The 21,107-nt window shown below is 46.9% G+C and overlaps 1 protein-coding gene across 1 annotated transcript in view; it reads left to right on the top strand.

Annotated features, from left to right (window-relative positions):
* The window catches only part of ITK (IL2 inducible T cell kinase), a 42,781-nt gene extending 27,250 nt beyond the window's left edge, over positions 1-15,531 (top strand). The window contains exons 8-17 of the mRNA XM_034780218.1: positions 44-98; positions 2,092-2,171; positions 4,156-4,292; positions 5,366-5,440; positions 6,174-6,345; positions 7,387-7,603; positions 8,877-8,941; positions 9,033-9,151; positions 12,656-12,813; positions 13,381-15,531. Of these exons, the coding sequence (XP_034636109.1) occupies positions 44-98; positions 2,092-2,171; positions 4,156-4,292; positions 5,366-5,440; positions 6,174-6,345; positions 7,387-7,603; positions 8,877-8,941; positions 9,033-9,151; positions 12,656-12,813; positions 13,381-13,452 (1,150 nt within the window). The 3' untranslated portion in view covers positions 13,453-15,531. The remainder of the gene's footprint in view (positions 1-43; positions 99-2,091; positions 2,172-4,155; positions 4,293-5,365; positions 5,441-6,173; positions 6,346-7,386; positions 7,604-8,876; positions 8,942-9,032; positions 9,152-12,655; positions 12,814-13,380) is intronic.
* Positions 15,532-21,107: the final 5,576 nt, after the last annotated feature.

Genomic DNA, 21,107 nt, shown 5'->3' with positions numbered 1-21,107 from the left:
AAATAGCCTGGAATTGCTGACTGAGTCTTTTTGATGCTTTCAGATGGTACAATAAGAATATCAGCAGAAGCAAAGCAGAAGTACTCCTCAAAGAGGAGGTAAAGTGGTGTTACTTTTTGAATGAATTTGGAAAGCAATGAGTTTGTTTAGACTCCAATCTGCTTAAAAATATTGCATATGAGGAAGGAAGTTAGGTGACTCCCAGTGGGTTAAGGAATTCTGTTTTGCCTCCAGAGGCCTGGATTCCTGGTTGCCAATGTCGATGAGTTTGTTGGTCTGGAGTTAGTCCCTACAAAACATTTGTCTCTCCATATACCCCATAATTGAGCTTGGCTGGCTGTCTCCGCTTGACATGGGGCCCTGGACTGGAATTGCAAGGAGTGGTCTGCAGGTCAGGAGTGAGGTGCCATGGCAAAGCTCTGCAGGGGAAATTTATACAGCTCCTGCCCTCTCTACAGCCCTAATCCTGAAAAGGGGTCCTCACGAGTGAACCCCTCCACCTATGCAGATCCCCAATGGGGCTCCGTGCAAGTGCCTGCCAAAGTCAGCTGGCAACCTAAAGCGAGTGTCAATAAACAGCTCAGGCCGCTCGTTCTCATGAGCACATTTGGCCACATTTCTGTATTCTAAATATGGTTTGTGTTATTCCAAGTTTTCCATGGTTGGTGGGAAGGGAGGTGGCTTAGCTACACCACATGACTCTGCATAGCCTTTGCAGAAAGAGTTCAGGTGATATCTCCTCCTGGAAAACGCCCACGGACATATCCAGAATAGTGCCACCAGCATCACAAAGAGAATGTCCCTCTGCATGTTCCAGGGAAACAGTATGCTGTCAAATGAATAACAATGTTTAATTCATGCATGCAGCGTAGTTGTAGCTGTAACGGTCCCAGGATGTTAGAGAGTCGGGGCAGGTGAGGTAATATCTTTTATTGCACCAACTTCGGTTGTTGAGAATTTGGAATCACACAGCACTCAACCTGAAGCAGACTCTGTGTGGCTCGAAAGCTTCTCTCTCTCACCAACAGAAGTTAGTCCAATAAGAGATATTACCTCACTCACCTTGCCTCTAATATTTAATTAATGACAAATGTGGAAAAGATCCTGTGGGTTGCCCGGGCTATCCTAAGCTCCTCCTGTATTTCTGTGCCTGCTGTGACCCAGAGTGTGGTATAAGGAAAGGGCCAAACATGTTTCAAAATAATAAAAAACTTTCCTTGCCTCTCCATAGCTTTTGTGTGAGCACCTTCCCTTTCCAAACAGATGCTCCATAATAACAAGGACTGGTCGAACGTTTTCCTTCATAACTGTTAGTGAAAGGAAAACTGGGGTTTCAACTAAACAAAATTTTTTTAAAAAAAGTTTCTGCTTTCCACAGAAATTTTTGCTGTTTCATCAAAACACTGAACGCCCCAAAACTGAAATATTTTGGGTGAACACCAGAATATTTCAGTTTCTGATATTTTACTGAAGTAAATTTCAGTGAAAAGAGGAAAAAATAACTTGTCAGAATTTTCTCCATTAAACCAAACCCCATTTTCTGACCAGTTCTAGTAACAGCAGAGCAAAAGAGCAAGGTTTTGTTTCTCTGAAAAAATGGCATTTCGGTGGAAATAAAAACTTGTGTGAGCTGGGTTTGTGTTTTGAAAATTTCCTATAAACTCCTACGGGAGGTGGCCAGGTGCCGCTCAGGGAGCTGGTTTCTCCAGTTTCTCACACCAGCGTGACTGCACTGTGGGTTGTAGCTGAGGCATATTTGTCTCAATGACGGTTAGCTGTTTGAGCTTCTCCAGAACGTGTGGCTCTGCATGTGGGCGACTTTTGGTCAGCATTTCCCATCATGAATGGTGAGAGGGAGGGCAAGAAGTGTTCAGAGCAACTCATGCCAGATACATGCTCCAAGTCTCATTGATCAAAGGGGTTGTTATTATTATTAATCAGTTATATCACAGTAGCACCTGGAGTCCCAGTCAAGGACAGAGCCCCATTGTGCTTGGCGCTCACGGACATGTAGTAAAGTGACGTACCCCCAACCTGTTTCTACTCATACTGTGCATCTAACCTCCCTTCTTCCTTCTACTTTTGGTGCAGGGTAAGGAAGGTGCCTTCATGGTGAGAGATTCGAGGCAGCCTGGCATGTACACGGTCTCCGTTTTCACTAAGGCATTAAGGTACAGTTGAGCTCAGCAGGTTTCTGCATTGATTAAGTGGCTTCGGCCAGCAACTTATGTGGGAGTCTGAACATCCAGAGTCACTTCTGCTCCTAAAGGAAGAACTCAGGGAGAACCATAATGCTTCTGAAAAAGAGGGATGAACACCTGCAGGCATAGAGGTCTGGCAAACTGCCCTACACAGAGCAAAATACATTGGCGAAAACACACATATGGCTGTGCTCTTGCAAACACGTACGCACACCGCTTTACGCATCTGGATAGTCTCATTGATCCCAGGGTAGTACACATGTGCAAAGCTAGTCCCCTAAGTATTTACAGAATCACGGCCTACAAGGGGATTATACAGAATAGACACAACCTGCCACTAGCAGAAAAGGTTTTGGTAATGAAGAAAAAAGCCTATTGCCAAAAAGCAGCAGTAGCGATAATTATGCTCACAGCCCATTCTCTGAGAGCTCCTGGCTGCGGTGTTCTGTAGAGTGCCGTGCTCCTTCGGCCTTCTCGAGTTGGTTTCCACATTTCCAGAGAGTTTCAGCTCTGGTGGGGCTTTTAGCTGCTGCATTCTTCCACGCAGGTTATCTTCGTCGTTCCTCTTCGATACTGGAACCAGGTGCTGGTTCAGTGATCACTCAGCGCTTAAGGTGCTTGCACCTTAGTCTCTGTCCAGGTGCAACCAGCTTGCCTAAGAAAAAGAGCTCTTTGTCTGGGAAGCTCAGCCCTTAAAGCAGTGTTGCCAAAAAGGGTGATTTTTCACCAGTTGGGCTAGTTTTTGAAGGCCTCCATGACAAAATACCTGGAATTGGTGACAGGCGACTTTTTGGGCTGCAAATGGTTCCCTGTGCTGAAATCTGGGGGATGTTACTAGGGCTTGTCGCCTTGTCTAGGTGACGGTGGTGGTGTGGCGGCAAAGCACCAGCGCATTAGAGGGGTGTGCGTGCAGAGCGCACCAGCAGCAGCTGCTAGGGTCTCAGAGGCAGGGCTCCAGGCTGGAGCCAGCCCCCGCACTCACTCTGTCGGGCTTGCCTCTCTCAGGCTCTAGGAGGTAGAACTTCCCATCAGGGCCAGCCCCATGCCTCACACGGTCCTGTCCCCAAGGGGTGAAGCTCCATATTGAGGTTCCCCTGTGGCTGTGTGGACATGGCGGTGCTGCACCGTAACTGCCCCATATGGACCCTGCTGGGGTGCTGTAAAGGTTATTCGGGGCTACTTGTCTCAGGTGATTTGCTAAAATTCCAGCTGTAAGGTTGGCAACATTGCGTCCCCAATACCACAAGGGAGACCTCTCTGTCTGTACAGGTGAGGCTATCGGGGAAGGGAGAGAGTGAATAAGCAAGCAGGTGGTTTTGTTGATTTTTGTAGCTCACCCCTCTTGTTCCTCTTTCAATATAATGGCTGTCTGCCCCATTGGTAGGCTTAAAATTAGCCCACTAATTCAGCAGCTGAAGGGTCTTCCCTTTGTGTGCAGGGGGACATCTTAGTTAGACCCAAAGGCAGAGTTTCTCCACGCCCTGTTTGTGAGCTCCAGGTTTCATCTTAGCTTTGCGTTTCTCCTTTAAAGGTGAACCTCTTCTTCCTGCCGTCAAAGGGCAGGTCTCCATGCTAGGGAGTAACAGAACACACCATTTATAATTCTAATACCTTACAGCACACCCCTGGGAATCCTGGGTCACAAACATACTTTTCCAAATTGTTGGATTCTGCTATGGATATTTGTAATCTTGACTCCAGGAAGAAGAGCAGAAAGAAGGTTTAACCAACACATGGCTTATGTCGTGCTATGTAGATGCAAAGCTCTGTTGACACCTTGTATTCCGTGGACTTTTTTCCCCCGGGTGCCGCCAAATGTTACAGAAATTCAGGCACAGAACAATTAGGAAAATCTTGGCAGTGTGAGACTGCTCTTGCCTCTTCCCTTCATCTCCCCTACTTCTGGGGTTTTGTTGCTGCCTCTTATTCTTACAGAATATGTCTTCTTTTTCAGCAACGACAACAACCCAGTTATCAAGCATTATCACATCAAAGAGACTGATGAGAACCCCAAGCGGTATTACTTGGCAGAAAAACACGTGTTTGACTCCATCCCCGAACTCATCAACTACCACCAGCACAACGCAGCAGGTGAGTGCTGTTTTCCCATGCAGTTGGGAAGGGTGAAGGCTCTCAGGACTTCTGCTCTTAAGATGAAATGCTCAGTTGAGTGAATCCCCTTCTGTCTCACTTCTGGCAGCTGTTTAGGGGGAGGCTAAAGATCCCATGACACTTTCTGATGACAGTAAAGGGTTAATCTCAACATAGTTTCTAACATTGCCTCTCAACTGCAGCGGGTTCTAATGTCTAAGACCGTGTGTGATCTACTGTAGATTTCAGAGTGGCTGCACTGGCATACAGGACACAGCCCCTGTACTGCCTGTATCCACCCTTTGACATTACAGAGCTCACAGAGATGCCTTGTGCATGAAAGATGGCCTCTAAATATCAGGTACCACATGATATTGCAGCAGAAATCAAACATCAGATAATGGAGACGTCTAATTTACGTAGCGCCTGTTTAGTGACTGAGCAAAAATGAAGGTTCTGGCTGATGTAGATCGGAAACTGCTTCCTTCGAGCAGACAGGAAGTCACAACCCTTGACGCGAACAGAGATTCGGCTGCCACCAAGTGGGATTTAGCAGTCACTGCAATGCACTGACAACAGCTAATGCCCTCAAAGCAGGACTTCTCAATTCGTGCTTCTCTAAGAATAAAAAGTTATTTCTAGAAAACACTAGGGTTAGAAATAAAATGGAGCACCTTTTGTGGTTTTAAATTTCATAGTTGCTCTTGCTGTTAAGAATATTTCCCTAACACCTGCCCCAAACTTTTCCAGTGACTTTAATGAAGACTATGCAAACCCTTCCACATTCTGCTCTAGCAAAGCGTCACATACACATTCTCTGATTCAGCAACCCTGACCGAGGACACAATGGCAAGTGTCCCAGTACCTTTTAATCCAGTACAAAATATTAAAACACCTACCTCGGACCTCCCAAAGGTAGCTTTTGCATGGACTGGTACACACTTACTGTCATTCATTTCTTTGCCCGTTTCCAATGATCAGACATTGTTATGGCGGTATGTGACCTTTGCACTTTTTGCACCATGTTAGTCAGCTGCACTAACCTGGGGCCCATATTTTCCTCCATGATCCAGGTCTCGTCACTCGTTTGCGGTACGCTGTTTGTTCCTGGAGAGAAAAGGCCCCTATCACTGCAGGACTGAGCTATGGTAAGGAGTTATTCCCCTGCCTATACTTCTCTTGCCTTGAGATAGCATGTTCATCCCCCGGAGCGCAGGTTGGCTCTGTGAGCCTGAATCTCCTTATGGAGACCTCCCAGCAGTAACTGGCAGTTTCCAAGTCTTTACACTCAGACATTTCCAAGAGAGATGACAAGACTTTGAAAGAACTTGTAGGCACCACAACAGGCACATTGTCGATTAAAGGAGCCTCCTGGGAGAAACTGAATAGCTTCCAGTCCTGTTTAAGTCAATATTAAATACTGAAGTGAGTGCAGAAGCAAAACCATTCATCTTCCCAAGTAACCTGTGAGGCCGCCATCTGTGAGAGTTGGGGGCCATGTGATGGGCCCATTGTTGTTGTACATTGTTTCCTACAGTAATATTATTGTTATCGTCATCATTGTAATTCCAAGAGGCTCCAACTGATATCAAGGACCAGTTTTGCTAGGTGCTGCATATATTCATATGCAGAGCTTGTCCCTGCCCTGAAGAATTTACAGTCTAAATAGACAAGACAGACACCGGGTGGGAAAAAGGAATAATTATTATCCCAGGTTTTCAGATGGCAAAGTGGAGTACAGAGAAGTTAAGTGATTTGCCCAAAATTACCCAGGCAGAAGCAGATCACCTGAATCCTAGTTCAGTGCCTTATCTGCAAATCCATCCTTCCTCAGAAGTTACTGATAGATCTTTACTCCTTTTGTCCCCTTACTGTTAACAGGAAAATGGGTCATAAATCCTTGGGAGCTAACATTTGTGCAGGAGATTGGCAGCGGTCAGTTTGGGCTGGTCCATCTTGGCTACTGGCTGGATCAGACTAAAGTCGCTATAAAGACCATTCGCGAAGGAGCAATGTCAGAAGAGGACTTTATTGAGGAGGCCCAAGTCATGATGTAAGTGGCCACTCTGTATTCTCAGCTGATATATTGTGGGCATGCTCAGAAGGACAGAAAAAATAAACCCAACCAAGGTTCAGAGCACCCTACTGAAACATTAAAAAAATATCATGTAAACTAAACTGTGCTTAGATGCTGGCTTGTTTATTAGAAAGATGTGTATAAAAGCATGTGCTGTAGCAGTTACTGGCCAGGGGAACTTTTAGTGTGAGAGAATGTGTCTATACTTCTACCAATACCCCAAATGTCCTGCTAGATCACTGTATCTTCATAACAGGGATGGGGGGTTCTGGACAAAAAATGGCTTTTTGACAAAAACTGCCACAAGAAGAAATTTCATTTAAACTTTTTTGGCTTTTGTTGAAAAAAAAAAAACCAAACAATTTTCGATTTTGGGCAATCCGAATTTTTGTTTTGTGCTTTTTTGACAAAAAACAGAACAAAATCCATTTTATTTGAACATGTTCATGGAAAAAACACCACCTTTTTTGACCAGTTGTTCCTGGGGATGTTTTGGGTGCACAGAATGTGTCAGCAAGTCTTGTGCAATACTTTTCTGACCATACATCTGTGTACTCACGTTGAATGTGAGTGTGACCATAATGAAAAGACAAATATATTAGGTAATTGTAAAGTGCGTATGCAAAAGGAAAGGCAGGAAGAGTGTGGAGGCTGGGATGCCTTGATTCGCACCATTAGACTTTCGTCACATACATTGACTCTTCGATAGCCTGGTTCTGATCTCATTTACATCGGTGTAAATCCAGAATAACTCTGTTGAAGTCAATGTTGATACATCAGCGCTGAACTAGTGTGATGTTAGAATTCGCCCCTAAATTCCCTCTTTTATGTTCACACTTGTCCATCTCACAGCAAGAGCTGCTTACGCTTAGCACCGGGAAGGTTGCAGTGACACTAACAAGGTTTGTTACTGTATAGTGTTTGGGGCATATATTTATGATAATGTCTGTGAGTGATTGCAGATCCTATGAGCCCACCTCACTCTCCTCTCCCCCACATTCCTTTTGTTCCGTGCAGGAAGCTCTCTCATCCCAAGTTAGTCCAGCTGTATGGCGTGTGCATGGAACAGGCTCCCATATGCCTGGTGTTTGAGTTCATGGAGCATGGCTGTTTGTCGGATTACCTCAGAAACCAGCGGGGCAGCTTCTCCAAGGAAACCCTCTTAGGGATGTGCCAAGATGTGTGCGAAGGGATGGCTTATCTGGAGCAGGATTCTGTCATTCACAGAGACCTGGTATGTCCCCCGTAAACTGTCTTGTTCTCTGAGCCAGCCAGGATTGGTTAATATCTTGGGATTTCCCCCTTGCCTCATTTCAGCTCCCTCACCCTCCCGTGTATCTGTTGGAGGAGGATCTGCCATCTCTCCTCATTGCAGAGCAGTCTGGATTAGCCTATACAAGGCATTTTCACCCCCAATTGTTCCCTGCATCGGCCCAGGGGCTTTTGGCTGAGCCTGAGTGCGTGCTAAGCCCAGAGGAGACTATGAAATAGCAGGGAGTGAGGGAAGCACTCTAGTGGAAGAGGCATCCTCTGGGGCCCTGTCTACTCTCCTTTGCTGGAGGCCTAGAATTGCATTTCGGGGAGGAGGCAGGGGGCAAAGACCCACCCTCTCCTGTGCTGCCTCTTCCCCTCACTGCTAACTCCAGTTGGTGGTGCTGGCAACTCTGAGATGAACAAAGTGTTCATGTCTAAGATCAGGGAAGAAGTCAAAGCTCTGCCATCTTCCAGGGTGCACTGTTGCTAACCCCCCTCCTCTGGTATAGTCCCTTTAATTAACCAGTGGTCCCATGGCCAACCGTGGATCTCTGCCATGTATAATTCCATTGCTCGATACAAACGTTGCAGCTGCTGTTTCATGTTACATCAGTCGCTTTTTAAAAGCTGTGTTTGAGAGATGTATTTGTTGTTGTAGAAGAGGGACTGGATTACTCAGCTCAGGTCGCTCCTGGTTCCCAGGGAGCGGGGGCGGGGAGTAGTTATCGATTGTTTGGCTAACCCAAGCTTAGACAGCATCTGGGTCAGTGGTAGTTGCTTGAATTTTTAATGGATGGAGAAATAAAAGAACTGAGCAAACTACAGGTCAAACTTCCCCATGTAGGTTTCAGAGTAACAGCCGTGTTAGTCTGTATCCGCAAAAAGAAGAACAGGAGTACTTGTGGCACCTTAGAGACTAACAAATTTATTAGAGCATAAGCTTTCGTGGACTACAGCCCACTTCTTCGGATGCATATAGAATGGAACATATATTGAGGAGATATATATACACACATACAGAGAGCATAAACAGGTGGGAGTTGTCTTACCAACTCTGAGAGGCCAATTAATTAATTTTTTCTCACTATGCAATGTCACTTTTAGTCTCCACATTGCTCAGCTAGACAACATTTCTATGGGGAAATTAAGCAGTTCTTTAAATATCGTTTGTCTATAAGAGGACAAGGGAATGAATCACAGCAGAGAAACCTTAAGTACTAATGATCTCCCTGTATTTCTCCCTTTTTTTGCAGGCAGCTCGGAATTGTTTGGTAGGAGAGTCCCAAGTCGTCAAAGTGTCGGATTTTGGAATGTCGAGGTAACGTAGCATGTGTGTGGCCTATGAAATGTGACACCTGAGCTTTAACAGTGCGTGTCACTGAGCACGCTCTGCTCTTTGTCTGTTCCAGGTATGTCCTTGATGATCAGTACACTAGCTCCACCGGCACCAAATTCCCAGTCAAATGGTCTGCCCCAGAGGTTTTCTCCTACTCCAACTACAGCACCAAGTCTGATGTCTGGTCATTTGGTAAGAACCTTTTATCAGAACGGGGGAAATTCAGTAAGCTGCAAATCGGATAATCACCGGGAGCTTGATCCTGAAGGGAAGCCCTTATTCCGGCAGAACACGTGCTGGATTCCGTGGGTCTTTTGTCTGCATAAAGACTGCAGGGGCACTAAATCCTTTGTTCTCAGGACAAAGGAGAAAGAACAATAAACTAGTTAGGCTTTGTGGGGTACTGCAAATCCAACCTGCTGCACCTTTGCAGTAATGCAGCTCCAGGTACTGTCTCAGGTTCAGGAGGCCTGGGGCTGCTACACATGGAGTGTCCAAGATGAGAATGGAGGTGCACTGACAGGGAACTGTAAGGGAACAGGAGTGGAGCCTATGCTATGTCAGCCTTGGACAATGATGTTTTATTCAGAACTCATCGCCGCCTGAGATTTACGCTGCTCACGCCATTTGCTTTATGTACATCTAAAACGTTACTTCTCCCTTCATGCTCTTTTCTCACCTGACCTGCTCTCAGGTTTCCTGGGCTGCTCTGTGACTTGCATTTGTTCCTAACTCTCCCTTCTGCACCCTCACCCCTAAGAAAGCCACTGGACAGTTTTTCAAAGTGCTAACGGCAATGACCTTAGTCCGAACAAAGGCTAATCCATGACATGTCACTCTTGGCCACTAAAGTGTTGGGCAGATTCCCAGACAGCATGCGACTCCCGGCTCTGCAAAATGACTCCATGCCGCGTGCTGTGCATGGCTTGAAGTCAGGGAGGCTACTCAGAACATTAAGCACTGTGCCCAGGCCTACATGTTGCAGGAGTGGGCCTCAAACTATTGTGTGCTCAAGAATCTCCTCCTCACTTTGTCCCGCTACGTAGTTTGAAGTAATTTTGCTTATGAAGCCCCGTTGGATGGTTATTAGACTGTCAGTGGGAGTTGGGTGCCTCAGTCTCTTAGGCAGCTTTGAAAATCCAAGCCGGAGGTTTTTGGGATGGGGCTATGTCTACAGCGCTGAGCATTCTGTCATCCCTCATTAAACACACCCGAAAGAATAACAGTTGATAATAGAATCGACTGTGACATCCTACAGCATCCTGGCCATTGTGGAGCTGTGACACAGGGAGAAATGTGCTTTGAAGGTCAGGTTTGGTTTATGTTCTTCTACTCAACCATTCAGAAATGAGTATGGACAATAAGTTAGGAGAGGATTTTCTATCTCAAACTGCCCCTTTAAGGGCCATACAGCTCCCACCAACTTTAGTGTAGTTTGACATTATTTACAGTATTTTGTAGAGCCAAGCTGGGGAAAGTTGATTTAGTTTTATCTAAAGATAGAATGGCACCTTTGTGGGGCTTGTTTGCATTGCACGGCTCTCCTCTGTGAAATTTGCAGATGCCACTGTTGAATGTCTGTCTGACTTATTATCTCCCCTGCAGCGGGGTTTGCAGAGAGGATTCCTCTGTCATGTCATGGCATCATGTCCCTGGGAGTCTTTGTGCTCTATTACACACAGACCATTAATCTGCTCTGTTGGGATTGAAACCATCCTGCTGTGACCAGGCTAAAAGAACTGGACATGAGAACTGACTTCCCAACTCTAGGAACCTGCACATTGGGGGAGTTCAGATGTTTCGGTTATTTCGCAATAAACCCAGTCTCATAGGCCAGGCCCAGCATCCCCTCTGCTAAAGAGTGGTCTGGTGTGGTTGAAATACTGACACCCTTCTCCCTGTTTAAGAATCAACGGTGCTGGGAACTGGACCTTGTTGAGCAAAAATGAAGCTGTAGGCGACGTGTATTTATTCCAGATGTATCCTTCTGTCTGGCTACATCAGTCCCTCCTTTTTATAACTTCCTTGGCAGCCCAAGACAAGATGCACATGTACTGCCACACAGGCATATCAGGCGACCGCCCGAATCAACCCTGACAAGAGTCAAAATAACTTTTGTTCATTGTATTTATAAGATCTCCCTACACGACTGCAACATAGTTTGTCGTCATTTTTCTATGCTTGTCTCTCTTCCACCCCACTCCTTCTCTGCCTTTGTGTATCTTTGTTTCTTTCTCCAAGCGAGATGAGACCGTACATTTCCTGCCATCCTTTCTGCTGACTCCCTCTGATATTCTGTCCCAGTGAATTCCTTTGGTATTCATGAGGAGGTAAAATATGCACCATACTCCCTTAGAAATTCCATCGCAATTTCACATGCGTTCATCACAGTTCATGACAACTTGCCATCTCTTCTGGTGAGCAGTTCCCATAGCTGAGGTGGCTAATTTGACCTGTTCAAATTTTATTTCATAGTTTTGCTCCTGCTCATTTGTCAAAATACAAACTAAATCATGCTTGTGAGGCATCTGGTACTGCAGTCATGGCTGCTGGAGATGTGCCTCTCCTAGATGCAGTCCATTAAAGGCAAAAACATCATACAAACTAAACTAGCAATGAAGAGTGAGCTCTCTGTTATTCTTCCACCTCTCAGGATGAATATATACCTCCACTTCCTCTGTGAACCTTATGTGCACCTTCAGCTAACTCACCTTCATCTCCAAAGCCTGGGAGATCAAATGAACGCTGTAGTGTTCCTTGAAAGTGAATAAGCCCAGGCTCCATCTGACCAAGTGGGGAAAGCAGTCCTGGAGTCTCACCTTCCAGCACATGGCTACAGATGCAGACATTGAGTTACAGAAAGACTAAGGGTCAGATTGTTAAATGTATTTAGGTGCCTAAACCCTACAGCTCTCAATGGGAGTCAGGTATCTAAATAACATTACAAATCTGGCCCTAAGAGACTTGCCTAAGGTCATGTGATAAGTCAAAGAGTGAGCTGGGAGCAGAATCGCAATAATTATACCTTGGTTTGAGCATTGGCCTACTAAACCCAGGGTTGTGAGTTCAATCCTTGAGGGGGCCATGTAGGGATCTGGGGCAAAATCAGTACTTGGTCCTGCCAGTGACGGCAGGGGGCTGGACTCGATGACCTTTCAAGGTCCCTTCCAGTTCTAGGAGATAGGATATCTCCATTTATTATTAGTAGTAGATCTCATAGTACTTTACAATCCTAACTTCCATTTCTTTAAAGTGCCTTAAACACTAGATAGTCCCCCCACCCCCGTCACCATAATCTGCCACCATATGGAAGGGAACAGGTACAGTAATCTCTCAAAGTAGAGCAGTTCAACCTAGCTCTTCTTCACTCAACTGCTGTAGACAGAGCATGCTTGGTTCCTGTGGGATGGGTGGGGGACAGAGGAAAGGCTTGTGTCTCAATGACTCTTCGGGCTGATGAGTGAGAGAGATGTGGGTGTGATCTGGAGGGGAGTCTGATCTAGTGCTCCTCAGCTGGAAGGATGGTGGTCACCGCCTGGGCTCTTCAGGGATGGGGAGTTAAAGCAGATAAAAATGGTGGGCTTTGGGGGGGCTGATTGGGGTGCTGAGGACCCTTCAAACCAACTGTTGGGGAGGGATGTTTTGGGCAGGCCACTGTTGCTCCTTTACTACCATTTCCTTTTTCGTTTGTTTCAGGAGTGTTGATGTGGGAGGTCTTCAGCGAAGGCAAAATCCCTTACGAAAACCGGACCAACGCAGAGGTGGTGGAAGAAATCAATGCAGGACTCCGGCTGTATAAACCCAAGCTGGCCTCCAAGGCCATATATGAGCTTATGAGCAGCTGCTGGAACGCGGTTAGTACTGTAGCATACGCAGGCAAGATATTATGATCCCTCCCCCCTTGTCTTCACTAGGAAAAATGGTGTGTTCTGAACTCGAGTTAGCTAACATGAGGCAAAATCCTAGGGACAAAGCAGAGTGTAGTTTTCACACAAGTTAACAGGTCACAGTAAACCCTAGGCTCCACCATGGTCTTTAACTTGACCTACTAACTCATGTGACAACTGCAAGCGGCCTCGTCTTCACTAGGATTTTAACTCATGCTAGCTAACGCCAGTTAAGAACACGCCCTGCGGGTCCCACTTTAGAGGGCAGCAGTCAAAGCCAGTCAGCCATTATTGGGCCAACTTCTCTGCTGACAGAAAGGAGACATAAATCAGAGGGAGAGCAGCCCTGAACACACGAGGTCACATTTGCTTCCCATGACGATTTCAGTCACATTTTCACTTTTATTTTTCCCCTTTAAGAATTGATTCTACCTTTGTTACCATTCAGCTTCTGGCCCGTTACAAGGTTCTCTCTCTTACCCTGTAGCCCTTTTCAAGTAGGAGTTTAATGCTGTTCTTTTCTTTCTCCCTCAGAGGAAAGAAGACCGACCCCCCTTCTCTGTTCTGCTCTATCAGCTGAGTGAGATCTCTGAATTTGATCTTTAAGCAGGACACTGGCTCACTGAGTGAAGCCGACCAAGAAGCTGGAGTGGGCAGACTACAGAGTTTTCCCTACAGAAAGCATTAACAAAATCCCTCCTACCAGAGATAATGGTACTAGCCAGGTTGGGGCAGAGGCCTGAACTTCCAGCCAGGCCAATCCTTTTCAAGAGCTCCATGTTGAGAAGATGGAGACAGCCGTTTGGTTTAAGACTCTCACAAACCAGCCCAATGATTTAGCGAAGATCCCAGAGCCAGACGACTCAACACGCCAATTTCTCATGAGGATAATAAGGATCAGTGTGTGGCCTCAGAGCTCAGGTATCTGGCATTGTGATTTTAACCCTGGAAGCACCCAAATGAAAGGAAACTTTAACCTGCCTTGAGAAATGTGTCTCATCACTGACAAGGAGAGATCTATGTAAGATATTATTACCTCATCCACCTTCTCTCTCTAAGCACCATTCAGATGCTTCCAAACTTGCCTGTGTCACAGCCGGTCTGGCGCAGAAAAGGATGGATGGATTAACTGGGACCAGGACACACAGATCCAACAAGTGTTCTGGCTGAGCGTAGCCATTGCATCCTGTATGTTGAAGTGTTAAGACGGTGTCGTTTCTTAGCATGATTCGCTCTGCAGCTCTGGAGTAAGGGGTGTAGGGATCTGGAGAGTGTAAAGTAGAAGGGAGTGTCCAAGTAATAGGAACATAGTACCTGAGAAAACTGTGAAAGAAACTATAAGGTCTTTCAAATGTTATATTGTTAGTGGGGGGAAAATACAAATAAAACCACACACGCAGACTTTCTGGTGCAGTTGGGGATGTCTGTGGGGGACAAACAAAGCTGAAGAATGTGTGTGTCAAAATTCTCAGCAAGACTTCTACATAAGAAAAAAAATTGGCCTCCAAAGATCTCTTTCAGCTTGAACACCAAGGGACAACTTGGCAACGTACTGGGCAGATCACGTCTGGGGCAGGCGAAGGGCGGGAGCTCGGGGTCTCGTCATCCAAGGTGAAAGGCTCCTTTCTAGAGCTACACAGGACCTGGTGTGTTTTCTGAAGAGAGGTGGACAGCAAGAGAGAAAGCGCTGGGTGGGAATTCAACAGGCGTGTTCTCAGCTGGGTGACAAGGTTCTGTGGAGGAGGCAGGGAGGCACATGCAGAGAGATGAAACTCTGCAGAGAAGTACAAGTGCTCAGTGAAAAATGAGACCTACCCTCCTCCCCACTCAGAAAAGCAAGGGATCCACCCCCAAAAAAAGACTTCTTTACCTCTTCTGTGAACAAAATTACTGAGCCTTCTGGACACTTTTAAAATCAGTGGATTTACACAGGTGTTACTGAGACCCGACTCTGTCCCATACAGCATATACAGCCACTGACACAATCATTTGCCTAGTTGTGTGGAAAACGCTGGCCTGTATTTTATAATCCAAGCTCCTACATGAATTGGATGGACCGGGTATTTCATATTGTGTTGGTCTCTGTGTGGTAGTATTAGAAGAAGCTATGTACCATTTACCCAGCATACTTTAACTTAACTAATATTCTAGGAAAACCCAGGAACATTCTTTTTTCGTAACCAGTCTCAAAACCAGAGTGCAAGCTTTGTTAATCCTTAGGATTGCTAAATAAGATCTGGGACTTTTTGCTAAGCATTAGAATAACAGGAAGAGTCTTGAAGGAGCAGTATATAATGTGTATATATATCTATTTTTAATGTTACTCTGTTCAGTTCTTTGTTAGCCACTAGGTCCTGGAATCTCTTCCAGCTCTACGGGTGCATGCTAGGCACTGCTCCTAGCTTATTCATCTCCCACATTTGATTTTGTTCTGCATTAATTTCTTAGCTATACACACGTGAAACTTCATCATGAAACGTTTTCGCAGGCAGGCCATCCTCATTTACAAACCAGAGACGGGTCTGACCCAGCACCTTGGATCGGAACGCCACCAAAAGGTGGGGATGTTTGGCCCCAGATCCAAACTCCACTACTGCCCCTGTCTGTTTGATAGTCTGAACCAAAACCTGGGGCACAGGGCCGGTGCAAGGAAGTTTCATGCCCTTGGCGAAACTTCCACCTTGCGCCCCCCCCCCACCCCATGTCCCGGTCCCCCGCCCCCCCCCCCGCCTGGGGCCCCCCCCCCCTCCCACGACAACTCCCCTCCCCCCGGGGAGCCATGCGGCAGCTCCCCACCCCAGCTCACCTCTGCTCCGCCTCCTCCCCGAGCACGCCGCCCCCGCTCTAATTCTCCTTCCCTTCCAGGCTTGTGGCACCAAACAGCTGATTGGCGCTGCAAGCCTGGGAGGCGGGAGAAGTGGAGCGGTGACCGCGCGCTCAGGGAGGGGGCATAGGAATGCTGTTAAAAAAAATTGAGGGCACCACTTTTTGGCGCCCCCAAATCTTGGCGCCCTAGGCAACCGCCTAGTTTGCCTAAATGGTAGCACCGGCCCTGCTGGGGCATGACCAGCCACAAATAGAATTCTGCGGTGTCTCGAGTTCCATCCGGTTTCTCTTTGTTCCTCCCCACTAGTTTCAGTTCACCCACTGCCATGTTCTTGTGGCACCAAATCTGGCCTATAATCACTGCCCTGAATAGGGTGCCATGTGGAACTGCACCTTGGGGAGCTCAGAGGGGAATTGTGAGCAGCCCAGGGCACATGGGACTGCAGCATTTGTGACTGATGTGGGGGGGACTTGGCCATGACTCTGCCTCCTCCCCTCCCGCACCCTTTACCCACAGTGGGGCACCGAAGAGGTTCTTCCCCAAGCACAAGGACTGTAATTGTGGCAGACCCTTGTGCAGGATGTGTGAAGATAGGCGCCTTGCACATTAGCCCTGCATGTAAGGGACCATCAGGTTGCTAATGTGTTTGTAACTGTAATATTGCCCCACTGGGTAAAGCCTTTAAGACAGTATTTATTCTTGGATAAGGTAAAGGAAATATTTATTAGTTACAACCGATTGCACTAAATAATTCTGTTAAATGTAATGTTGAGATCTTCTTGCATAGGAATTCTTTGTGTACAGAGTATATTTTTTTTACAGTGAATAAAGTGGTCATATAACAACTGTGGTTTTTATTTTTCACACTGGTGCCCCACCCAGAAACAGTGGGGAATGTCTCTGGCTCTTACCACCGCCAGAACATACTGTTTTAAAGACAGACTTTCATACAAGATCATAAAGGCCAAATTCTGTGCTCAGATGGGGGCTGTAGAAGAGTGACTCGCCCCCTTGTGGCTGGGCCTGGTGGAGCAGGCTAGCCTGCTCTGGTGCCCCCTACTGGCAGCCGCTCTGGCCCTATGGTGGTCCACTTCTTCTTGTGACTTTGCCCGCCAGGAAGGTCACATTCAGTCCCACGGTCAAAAGTCCAATTCAGGGCCGCCGAGAGCAGGTTCAGGCCCCAGCGAAAAAAATTTTTCGGGCCCCCCCAGCAAGGGCGGATCGGCTAAACAGGGCTGATGAGAGGGGCAGGGAAGCCAGGCCCGGAATTTTTCAGGCCCCCCAGCAAGGGCGGATCGGCTAAACAGGGCTGACGAGAGGGGCAGGGAAGCCGGGCCCGGAATTTTTTCAGGCCCCCCAGCAAGGGCGGACCGGCTAAACAGGGCCGACGGGGGGCGGGGGGAAGCCGGAGAAGCTGGGCCCCGGACCCCCTTCTGGACCACCGGGCCCTGGTAATTTGTACCAGTTCCCCCCACCTCTCGTCAGCCCTGCAGTGATCCTACCCCAAGTCTCCTGCCTCTAACTCTAGGCCCAGGGGTCCTTACACCCCTTGTTCCAGTGTTTTCAATAGTATTAACCCCTTGAATCAGGATTCACTCCACCTTCCTTGATAGCTGGTAGGGGAACCCAGACCCCCACTCTAGTCTAGGGTCCACTCTGGGGTCCCGATAGTGAGCAGCTAAGGTCTGCTCACTCAGTCTCCAGACTTCTTAGTTCTTCCTATCTTGCCCTGCCTTTTTCCAGGTTCTGCAGACACCTTTCAGCTCCTGTAGTGAGCACGAGCTCCCAGGGTTTTCTCCCTAAAGGTCAGTTCCTGCCCTTTTATCCCGGTTCAAAGAGGCGCTCACTCCACCCTGTAGCTGCCTTCCAGGCCTTCTATCAGAGTTCCTTTCCCAGGAGAGGCTCTCAAAACCTACTCTCCCCTGAGGTATCCTGCCTCCCTGCTGGGTCCCTCCGGCTGGGCACAGCTCTTTGTGACTCAGAAGATAACCAACCGATTATCCACACCCTCCAGGTGTAACCCAGTAAGCTAACAGAGCCCTCAGGTTCCCGTTAACCCTTTTGCTGCCAGTGGGGGGTGGACATCCCATCACAGGTGTGCTGGGTACCCCAGACTTTGATAGGGGTAAGGAGTGCTCAACACTGTTGGAAATCAGGCTACCTACTTAAGTGCCTGCCTATGGATTTAGGTGCCTATCTTTAGACATCCAGTGCTAAATATTTTAGCCTCAGACGTTCTGTGCCTTATCTTTAAAATGGGGTAATACTATTTATATGCCTGAAAGAGGGTGTTTGCTTACTCATATTTATACAGTGCTTTGAGATCCTCAGAGGGAAACTGCCAGATGTCAGTAAGTGCATATTATTTATACAATTTTTTCCTATGCTGGCTCCTTGTCTGACCAATATCAGTCTGGGGCAACTTTATATAGTCTAGTTATAGAAACCCCCAGCAAAGAAGAGGTGAGAATACTGGCAGGCCTGTCACTGGACTGCACTCACAGCCACTCCCATGAGATACAGGAACCCTATTTCCAGCACATTGATAACATGCTGAGAGCGGAAACCATTTCCACTGCATCTCTGCAACATCTGCCCGAGGAGCCTGATGGCAGATAGATATTTAGTGTGCACACCCACTTCTGCCTGTTTTTCATCACCGGTAAGAGACACAATTGCCTTTGTTTGCCTGTTTCACTCAAACAGCTTTAGGAACACTGGGAAAACTGTGAGCTGGCTTCATTTGGTCCCCTTAGTAGCATAAGCTCTCCTTTTGATCACCCAGCCTTAAGCTTCCCTGTTTTAGCTGCTCATTAGGTGTCGGGAGACAATCACACGATCTTTGAGAGTCAAACCACATCTACGGGATCTGGCACTACATGAGATAGAGCAACTTTGTGTGTCTGTGGCACTGACTCTGTATGTGACGAAATACAGTCTCTTCGATTTCTGCCCTCTCTGTTTATCTTCCCATGAGGCTCTCTCAGTGACTGCTCCTAGACATGAGTAGCTTTGGGCATTTGCCACCCAGCACCTCAAACTACCAAGTCACAAGTGGATTCCCAAACATCATGGATGCTTGACTTCATGTCATTGTCTTTGAAAGATTTTTATCACCTCCGGATTAGCTTTTCCATAGCCAATATTCAAATGGTGCGATCAACTTTCAGGTGAAGAATCAGCCTCAAATCAGCTCCTTACCCAAACAGGTTTTTTTAAAGGACACTTTATTGAGCTTTACCTTTTTTAAAACTCTGAGGATCAGAGATTCATAGATTTTAAGCCCAGAGGGGACCACTGTGATCATCCAGTCTGGCCTCCTGTATAACACAGGCCACAAAACTTCCCTAATTGATTGTTGTTTCAAGTCCACTGGCTGTGATGGAACTAGGGCATATCTTTTAGAAAAACATCCACATTTCATTGAAACATTTCCAGTGAGGGAGAATCCACAACCACCCTTGGAAAATTGTTCCAGTAGATAAATACCCACACTGTTAAAAACTTGCACCTTATTTCTTGCACTAAGTTGTATAGCTTCAACTTCTAATCATTGGGCCTTGTTATACTTCTGCTAGATTGAAGAGCCCTCTATTATTACATTTCTGTTCTGCCAATGGGATCTGTGATCATAGGCATGGGAACTAGAGGTCTGGTGGGTGCTCTAGAGGTCTAGGGGGTTCTGCAGCTTTGCTCCCGGCCCCATGACCGCCCCCAGCTGTGGTCCCAGCTTCGGCCCCCTTACCCTTGTCCGGGTCCCACCTCCCAGAGATACGGCCCTGCTCCTGGACCCAGTTCTGGGGGGGCAGGGGCCAGGGGTGCAGCAGGGGTGAGAGGGCTGGCTTTCAGCACCCCAATATTAAAAATGTTCCAGCACCACTGTCTGTGATCAAGTCTACTCTGAACTTTCTCAGCACAGGTAGTACAAACCTGGAACAGACCCTGGGTATGTACTCTGCTTGCTAGCCCATTCTGAAGCCTACACTGTGCTGACTTCACTACAATTATTATCCACATGCCATCTGGATTCAAGCTAGTTTGGGTAGGCTAGACCATGCACAGATTTGCTGTGTAGACATACTCATAGTCTTTTCATCTCACCACAGTGTCATGATCTTTCTCCCACTGTCGCTGTCTCTCATCACACCCGTACACCGATGGTACATACACACATGTATGTGGCCAGTTCATCGCTTGGATTCTTCCCATGGTGCAAAGAGATCCCCAGAAGGAAAACAGTCTATTCCTCGGTGATTTAAGATGTTAAAAGCAATAAATAAAAATGTGGTCATGAAATTACCAGAATGTTACAATGGCTAAATTGCTGGTGTGCAGAGAAGGCTGTCTATCGTGCTGCTCAATATTGTTCTATTGTTTCCTTATAGTCCCCCTTTCCCTGTCTGTATCCATCGGCTGTCTTTTGTCTTATACTTAGATTATAAATCCCTTGGGACAGGGACGGTCTTTTTGTTCTGTTTCTGTACAGCACCTAGCACAGTGGGGTCCTGATTCATGATTCAGACTACAAGGCACTGTGGAAATATAAAGAAGAAATAAAGTAGCACTGTGGTTATTGTTAGAATGGGTCAGTACATGGGGGGAAATCCACAGGAATTTTCACTGACAATTTTTTCCATTTTTCAGGGAGATTTTCCTATCAGCGCTGCATTAACAGGATAATGATGGGGCACATATAAATAGTAAAGTGTCAATAGTTGGAATAGGAAGCACATAAAGCCAGGGCATCCCCGGTGCTTATCCTCTGAAACAAATCAGTCTTTTTTTGCTCTGTGTCTCGTAACCAGCAGAATGGGGTCCTGGTCCATTTCAGGAGCTCCAAGGCACTAATGCAATACAAATACATACAACTAAAAGACCTTTTCCTTTTGAACTGGTGCCTTGTTAAAAAACATGGGTACATTCTTTCTCAGCTATTTCAGCCACTGTGTCCCCAGTTATTATGAATTGTTGCTATAGTTCTTTACATCGCAGTAACACTATGGGTATGTCTACACTGCTCACTAAGCCCAGACTCTGACTTGGGTTTGAGCCCAAGCCTTTGTTCCGTGCACACACAAATCAGCCTGACACAGGTTAGCAAGCCTTCAAGCCCTGGATGCTAGGACTCTGTTTGTAGGGTGGGTCAGAGGCCGACTCCCAGAGCAACTCGGGTCCAAACGCTGTCATTTTGCAGAGTGGACACAAGTCAAGTTTCAGACCTGAGTCAGAAGTTCTACGTAGTGCAGTGTGGATGTGTGAGCACCGCAGAGAGACTGGGGGCAACAACTGTAAACCCCGGTTTACAATGCAGCGTGGATGCTCAAGATCCCACAGACCCAAGCTTAGTGTGCAGTATAGATTCATAGACTCTAAGGCCAGAAGGGACCATCATGATCATCTAGTCTGACCTCCTGCACATTGCAAGCCACAGCAC

This window comes from Trachemys scripta, chromosome 8, assembly GCF_013100865.1.
Source record: "Trachemys scripta elegans isolate TJP31775 chromosome 8, CAS_Tse_1.0, whole genome shotgun sequence".
Taxonomy (NCBI): domain Eukaryota; kingdom Metazoa; phylum Chordata; order Testudines; family Emydidae; genus Trachemys; species Trachemys scripta.
The sequence above is the reverse complement of the archived record's forward strand: the minus strand, read 5'-3'. Positions and strand labels throughout refer to the sequence as shown.